The following is an 8,014-nucleotide window of genomic DNA, read 5'->3' as shown; positions in this document are numbered from 1 at the left end:
AAGACCCCAGCACCCACAACTGTCAGCAACTCCAGGGAATCCCATGCCCTCTTCCGACCTCCAAGGGCAGCAGACAGGAACATGGTGTGCACAAAAGAAAGAAAGAAAGAAAGAAAGAAAGAAAGAAAGAAAGAAAGAAAGAAAAAAAAAAAAAAAAAAAAAAAAAAAGAAAGAAAGAAAAGAAAGATTTTCTGGCTCACCCTAACTAGGATTGGTGACAATCTATTCTTGTAGGAAGCCCCTTTGTGCATCAGGACCCAACCACACATCCTGGGGAGAGGGATCAGCAGCTAAAGACACCAAGACACTAAGCCTGACAGCCTTAGCTGGATCCCCAAGACCCACACGGTGGGAGGGGCTAAGTCCTGCCAGCCTGTCCTTGGCTCCACACACACGCACGGCATGCACGCAGCCCCTCCAAAGAAACGAATGTCACATACAAAAGTAAAAGGGCACCGGGGTGCGTGCTTCCGCAGTCAGGAGTTGGGACAGAGAAGCCAATCAGCCCAGGCCCCCAGGACAGAACCTTTGAGGGTTCTATATATCAATTAAAATAATTCCGAGGCCCTAGATGGTCCCTTAACAGCGCCCTGCCCCTTCCCAGTTGCCCTGACTGCTGTCACTGGGCCTCCTGGGCTCTCCCTTCAACTTCTCTCAACCCAACGACATGCTCAATGGCTCTGTCCCCGGTGGCCATGAACCCCAAGCCCTGGAACTTCTGGAGAATGGCATCTCTGTGACACACACAAGAGGCCCAGTAGAGATGATGGTGACAAGAAGACAGATAAGCCAAGGTATCAGATGGCCTTCACGGCACCCTCTGCCCCAGCCAGTCCTGGAGACAGGGACTTCCAAGGAGAGCGAGAGGAAGGAACTGTTAGACAGATCTTGGAGATGGCTGTCTGGGGTAAGCACAGTGTAAGACCCATGGAAGGAAGACTGTCTGTTAGCTCCTCTCAGAGTGTCTGACAGGGAGAGCTGAAGCACCCTGAAGTGAGCTGGGCCGGCCTCACTGCTTCCAACAGAGTGTGTGTGCATGTGGGGGGTGCGTGTGTGAGTGTGTGTGTGGGTGGGTGTGCATGGGTGTGGGTGTGTGCGTGCGTGCATGTGTGTGTGTGTGTGGTTGGAGGTGTAGTGTCCATGTTTTACTAAAGGCTCTGAGGGGAGGCCTCTTCTGCTAAATGACCTCTTTCTTCCTCAAGAGTGCAGTCCAAGGCTAGACCTACTGTACTTTGGGGGAAAAAAATCACAAGAAGCCTACTGTTTCCTCCCATCCCTGTTAATTAGTGTAAAACACTTGCCTAGCACATACAAGACTCTGGGGTTGATCCCAGTGACTCAAAAAACAAACAACTGTCTCCAGCTCGGTCTTTTGGAAAGATTCACAAGGGCACCCACTACTCCAGTCTCGGCCTTGGTGACTGCCCTTCACATGGTCAACTGCATGGAAGCTGGCCATGCACTGCATGGAGAGAGGAGAGCAGAGAGTGGCAGTGCCTCTTCCACAGGGACAAGTGAGGCAGAGGCGCACATGCCAGGCTCTAAAGGTGCCAGGCATTTGCAAAATAAAGACAAGCAGCCTGGCTTCAGTACAGGTTCAGTACACACAGGTGATGCAGGCAGAACTAAAGAGAATAAAGTGTGCACCTCATCTGTGTCCAGGCTCTGCTAATCGGAGATGCCTGATGAGAGCCAGGTGCAGGAGGGAGGCAAGGGTGTGGGCACGGCAGGGTGAGGGGAGGAGGAGGAGGAGGAGGAGGAGGAGGAGGAGGAGGAAGGGAAGGAATTCATTCTCAACTTTCCTTGTGCTGCCTCTTATGGGTGGGATGATGTCACCAACACAATGTTCCCTGTGGTGTTGAAAGTTATGATAGATCCCAGCAGGAGACATCTATTCCTAAATGGATCTATGAATGTTATCTAAAGCCACAGAACCTATTCTTCTCATTGTCCCTCTCTATTATAGAGAGGACTGAAAGACTGTTCAAAAGTGCTGACATGCCACATCATCTGCAGATGATGCACGGGAACTGCACGGGAAGCTGCTAATCTCACGAGCAAGCGTCCCTTGCTCAAGTCAAGCTAACGGTCCTACTGGAAGCTTGCACGTGGGCGCCACTGGCTTGAGGTCCTGCAATATCACCACCAGTGTCACTCCTGGATTTAGTTCCAAAAGAATTGAAAGCAGGGTCTAGAGCGTCCTTACACACCATGCTCACTACAGCATAATCCCCGCAGCCAAGGGGATAAGTAACCCACTCATTCACAGTTCTCATTTGGAGGAATATTAGTGATGATGATGGAATATTTACAAAATCAAGGAGATGGGGAGGTGGCAGGGGGATGGCTCAGTGGGTTAATGGTACCTTTTTGACAAGACTGGTGACCAGGACCCACACAGTGGAAGGAGAGAGCAATTCCTTGTCTGGGTCCTCTAACCACACATACACAGAGACACACACCATGGCATGCCCTCCACAATAGAAATAAATCAATGTAATAAAAACATCTTAATGAAGGGACTTCTGACACTGTGAATTAAGCCAGATACAAAATGACAAATTATGTATAAGCCCACTTATCTGAAGTATTTAGAGTGGTCACAGCCACAGGCAAAAAAATAGGTGGTGGCAGGGAAGGGGGTTGTATTCATGGTCACTAAATTTAGGTGTGGAAATAGGAAAAGTTTCTGGAAGCAGACAAAGGTGGTGCTCAGAATATTCAAATGCATGTTAGCCAGCCACCCACTGTTCATAAAGCCAGAAAGAGTAGGGCAAATTCATGCTATGGATATTTTACCACAATGAGAAAAGTCAGCACCCGAGCTTTAAAAAGTAGCACGAGCCCGGAACAGGGACTTAAGACAGGGTTCTTTCTGCCTCGCGCCTCAGGCAAACACTGCTTGGTACCCAGGCTTGTTATAAAGGGCGGACCAGAAAGCTTGAGGAAGTACTCTATCCCAAAGTGCCACCTGTGGATGTGGGGTACCCAGCAGGTGCCACTGGGCCCAGGCAGGAGGAGGACCGGACTCTGAGGAACCCACTCACCTCCTGGACGAGCGGCTGCTGGAACAAGGGAATGAGAGGGTTCGTCCTTGGAATGTCAATGTGAATCTAAAAAACAGAAGCCACAGCCCAGACGTAACGCCAGAATGTCTACAGCAGGCAGTACACTCAAAGGAACACTTAGAGCACGGCTTAGCTTTAAAAGGACAGACAGACAGAATATGGACAAAGCCCAGCTAGACCCACCCAGGAAGAGTATGTATCTACGTTAGCCACAGCTCAGAGAGAAACTCCCCCAATAAGCCACTGTCAACCAGACAGGAATATCCCTGAGATAGCTCTCCTCCGAGTGGATTGTCTTCTGATGTTATAGTCACCTTGGGACGCCACCTGTTTACCACATACAATCATGTGTTCACCCCCTTTTCAGGATCTTACTCATCCCACAATTCCTAGGAGTCTGGTGTAGGGGTGCATGCCTGTCTTCCCAGCTCCCACACTCTGTAAGTTCAAGGTCAGTCTAGGCAATATAGTAAAATCCTGTATCAGAAAACAGCTGGGAGTGGGTGTAATGGTAATTATAGCATTCCTGTAATCTCACACCTCGGGACACAGAGGCAAGTGTTTGAGGCCAGTCTGGTCTATGTAGTAAGCTAAAGACCAACCAGTGATATACAGGAAGGCCCTGTCTCAATAGCAAACAAACCCCACAATTCTTGTTAAGAATAAAGACCTCCAACTGCTGCTTAAAGTGTGCCAGGACAGGGAAGCAGGACTGGGCCTGCTTGTGAAGTCAGGACGTAAGGAAGGGCAGGGCAGCTGGCCTTCAGTGACCAGGGCTGAGGTGCTACCCAAGCAGTCGCTATAGTTACATAGGCTCTGAGGCCTCTCCAATGTCCACATTAACATCATAAAGACAGTGTCCACATCACAAGAGGCCGCTTCATTCTGGGGACAGTCACAGCAGCTAATGCCCACCTTTTACCAGCCCGGCCACCTCTCCTTCCTGTGAGGCTGCCAGCAGACATTTCTGTAGGCCTGAGGCCTCTGCAGACAATGGTGCTGAACTGGCACTGTAGCACCACAAGCACGCACTGACGCTGCAGTCCAGAAGGGACCAACCATTTCCGAACTTTCTGCTTTCTCCCTTTACTGTGGGTCCCATGGTCCTTAATCCTCAGAGGACGGCCTGTGGTCAAACAGCATTCTTACCAGGGATCATGTTAGAAGTGTGAGCCTTGGGCTGGTGAGATGGCTCAGCGGGTAAGAGCACTGACTGCTCTTCCAAAGGTCCTGAGTTCAAATCCCAGCAACCACATGGTGGCTCACAACCATCTGTGATGAGATCTGATGCCCTCTTCTAGTGTGTCTGAAGGCAGCTACAGTGTACTTATTAATAATCATAAATAAATCTTAAAAAATAAAAATAAAAAAAAGTGTGAGCCTCACCTCAAGACCTGCCCCTACTGGTAATCTGGGGCATGTGTGTGTGTACATGTGTATATGCATACATGTGTGTACAGTATGTATAGTATGTGTGTGCATATATATATTATGTATACAGTATATACAGTGCATACGTGTGTACGTGTATGTGTATGTGTGGGTTTGTACATGCACGAAACATGAGAAGCAACGCCACTGACCACTGCTAAAACCCACAGCTATCTAAGGATACTGGTAGTACCTGTAACCCCAACAACCAGGTAACTGGGGGTGGGGGTGGGGAATAAAATAAATCAGGAGCTGGCTCAGCAGCTAAGAGTACAGGTTGTTTGTTCTGGCGACCTGAGTTTGGTTTTCAGACTTTTAGCATAGCTCACAACAGTCTCCTACTACACACACACACACACACACACACACACTCACACTTACACACTCACACACCTGCCTGCACGCACGTACGCACACACACGCAGGCACATACATCCACGGTAAGTTTTTTTTGTTTTTTTGTTTTTTGTTGTTTTTTTTTTTTTTAAAGCAAAGTCAAAGCTGCTGAGTGAGAAGAGGGAGGGGAGCCACAACACACACAGGACATCTCACTGTACCAGGAGGCTCCAGGAGCACCGCTCCACAGATGTCATACCTGTCTGTAGGTATCCTGGTGGTGCTCTTCATTCCGAGAGTCATAATACTGCTCAATGAAGCCAAAGTACTCCTCCCGCTTCCGCTGCAGGGTCAACTTCCGCCGCTCGGTGTTTGCAGGGAGATAGCCCTAAAGACAACAGTGCCCCGAGCTCTCACTTCCACCTGAGCAGTAGCTTGGAAACCATCAAGGCACAGAAACAGGATTGCCAAGAGGACAACGCAGGTTTTCTTTTGGTTCAGCCCCCACCCCCGACCCTGGCGTTCACCCTCTTCTGGATAGTGGACCCCAGGTGGGCAGGTGAGGCAAGCCAGCTTTCCCAGCCTGCTTACTGCTTTGGCCCCATACCTTGCACTGTGGAGTACCCTGTGGAGCACCCAGAGCTGACACCTTTGAGCAGTAACTAGAAGTCAGCAGGAGGGAGTTAGACCCAAGCCACAGCCTCCAAGGGAATTAGCACTCCCTGGCAGCTCCTGGACACTTCCTGGTATAGATTCCACACTCTCCCAGTGTAACACTGGGAACCATCAGCTCAGCAAGCTGAATGGAGCCTGTGACTTAGCAGTCAAAAGGCCGGCACAGAACTCTGGCCACCTGCACGCCCTCCTTCTTCCTGAATCTCCTGTTCCCTTTCTGCTTGCCTAATGCATTCTGAGCAGTATCTGAACTTACGAGGAGTGGCTGAGGCACTGACTGCGCGGCTGTAAGACCAGGAGCAGGGGACAGTGACAAGATACCTTTTCTGTCAAAGGCATTTATGTAGTGCACTCCTTAGTGGGTGGCTGGGCGTGGGGAAGGGGTTGCTGTTAGACCTGGGGCACGCACACAGCACCTGGCCCTGGGCTGGCAAACAGGCCCTGAAAATCCTTACTAGATAAATGAGCAGATCTCAGAGGCTCAGAATCAAGCATCCCAAAGCAGGAGCCGTGTGATCTGAGAATGGGAAAGCGAGAGCAGCCTGCTTCTGAGAGGCCCATGGCCTGACTCTTCTCATGAAGCTGGGAAATGGATTTCCAACCACTGTCAGGAGTGGTATGCTAGCTCAAAGACAGTCCTGGGATCCCCCTGTCCTGCTAGATGCTCCCCACAGTTAAGGAAGTGACATTGTGACCACAGAAGCCAGTTCCTGGCCTTCTCCACACATGGCTGTAGGAATACACTCACCTGCAGGCGTGGGAATAAACTCCCAAGGGCATGCCTTTTTGGACACAGCCTGGCAGCTGTGCCAGGCAGCGGGACTAGAGGAGTCTATGGCATCAGACCAACCTTGGCAGGCAGGGGGCTGTCTGAGGCCCAAGCTTCTCTTCATGGTGGTTGGAACTCACCGACAGCAGTCTCCAGGTCACTGGTCGAACTTCCCTGGGAACGCCTGGCCAGCTCCACTTCCTCAATTCATCTACACACAGAAGACAAACTCTCTGAATCCGGTCCTTCCGAAGGGCCCAAAACCAACCTTGGCCAGGTGCCTCCTACCACCAAATATGAACACCGCCACCACTAATGGCTAAGACAAGCCAGGAAAGGCTCCTCGCCACAGCCTCCAGCAGCGGGGTATCAAGGGTGCCTGCAGCAGCCTCTGGCTCAGGGAAGCTGTGGGTGTGTGTGAGAATCCCGGGGTTGTCCTGGTCTAGTGCCTCGAGAGGCATGCCTCATAGGTTTTTCAGGTCAGAGTCCGAGGCTGCTGGGGCACTGTGTGCTTTTCAATGCGCTCCCTCAGGTAGCGAAGCACTCAGGCTGCCTGTGTTTCTCAGCATTCCCTAGAAGTCAGCCAAACATACACAAGTTTGACAGGACAATTGGTCTTACATTAATCTTGTGTGCCCTGTATAGCTTGCAAATGTCATTGTGTCCTGGCAACTACCATTGTATTGTACGTGTATAAAAAGTCTGATCGCTCGCAATAATCTTGTTACAACCCCTCGGTCTTGCTGTGTTCCCTCCAACCTGACCTGGTCGAGATTCATTTCTCAGAGGTCTTATCTATCAGGTAACCTTGACCCAGTAAGTAAATCTGGTGCATACAGGTGTGCGCTTCTGAGAACGCCTGGGGGTAGCAGAGACAGGGCTGGAGCAGGCACCCCACGGTCTGCAGGCCCCGTTCACCCTGGTCCCTGATCTCAGAAAACAGACTTCGTCTAAAACCTGTGCATCGCTGCGCTGGCACCTGACTAGGAGGAGCTAGAGGTAAAAGAAGTTAAGACAGTGGATGTGTCTGACCTCTGAGAGCCACAGTCACCACAGCACCACCTCACCCAGGGCCCTGGTGAACGCACCTAGGTCAGTGTTGTGACTGGAAAGCAGCTGGCGGAACTTTTCGAGGCGTGTTTTCTCCCGGACTGTCATTGGAGGAGCCCCAGAAGCATTCTGGTCTGAGATGCGGGCGACAAGAGGGATGATGGGTCGGAGAGGGAGAGACTGCTGTTTGTGGAGCGGGTTCCTCAGGCACGTGTCACCTGAAGGGATTTGAAAAAGAGAAAGAACTACGCAGGAAGTCAGACACCCCAGGGTCTGCTCAGGCTGTGCTACGGTGCCTTCCCCAGGGCAGGGCCTGAGCCTGTGGCACAGCTCCTGAGGGTCCAGCCGAGGAACAGTGAGAGAATGAGGCCCCGCAGGGCTATACTCCCACACACAGGGACTGCATATGCACCACAGAGGACAGCTGCGGCCATCTAACACCAGATGTTGCTGTGACTTCTAAGAATGTACATGGTGACGCCAAGGAAGATAAAACTCTTTCTATCCCAACCTGGATCTTAAGCGCCTTAACCTGGTGAGTGTGGTAGCCACCCAGCCTAAAGCTGAGTGTAGAAAAGCTGAGACGTGCCGGGCCTGGTGGCGCAGGCCTTTAATCCCAGCACTCGGGAGGCAGAGGCAGGCGGATTTCTGAGTTCGAGGCCAGCCTGGTCTACCAAGTGAGTAC

At 51.1% G+C, this 8,014-nt stretch overlaps 1 protein-coding gene across 2 annotated transcripts in view; it reads right to left on the bottom strand.

The window, feature by feature from the left end:
• The window catches only part of Tbc1d22b (TBC1 domain family member 22B), a 58,496-nt gene that overhangs the window by 29,307 nt on the left and 21,175 nt on the right, over nucleotides 1-8,014 (bottom strand). For both annotated transcript variants that reach the window (XM_021221065.2, XM_029533082.1), the window contains 4 exons: nucleotides 7,368-7,547; nucleotides 6,420-6,490; nucleotides 5,095-5,223; nucleotides 3,048-3,113 (listed from right to left, as the gene is read on the bottom strand). In XM_021221065.2, coding sequence (XP_021076724.1) covers nucleotides 3,048-3,113; nucleotides 5,095-5,223; nucleotides 6,420-6,490; nucleotides 7,368-7,547 — 446 coding nt within the window. The remainder of the gene's footprint in view (nucleotides 1-3,047; nucleotides 3,114-5,094; nucleotides 5,224-6,419; nucleotides 6,491-7,367; nucleotides 7,548-8,014) is intronic.

This window comes from Mus pahari, chromosome 21 (genome assembly GCF_900095145.1).
Source record: "Mus pahari chromosome 21, PAHARI_EIJ_v1.1, whole genome shotgun sequence".
In the NCBI taxonomy this organism is placed as follows: Eukaryota; Metazoa; Chordata; class Mammalia; order Rodentia; family Muridae; genus Mus; species Mus pahari.
Note: the sequence above shows the minus strand (reverse complement) of the source record. Positions and strands in the feature narration are given on the sequence as shown.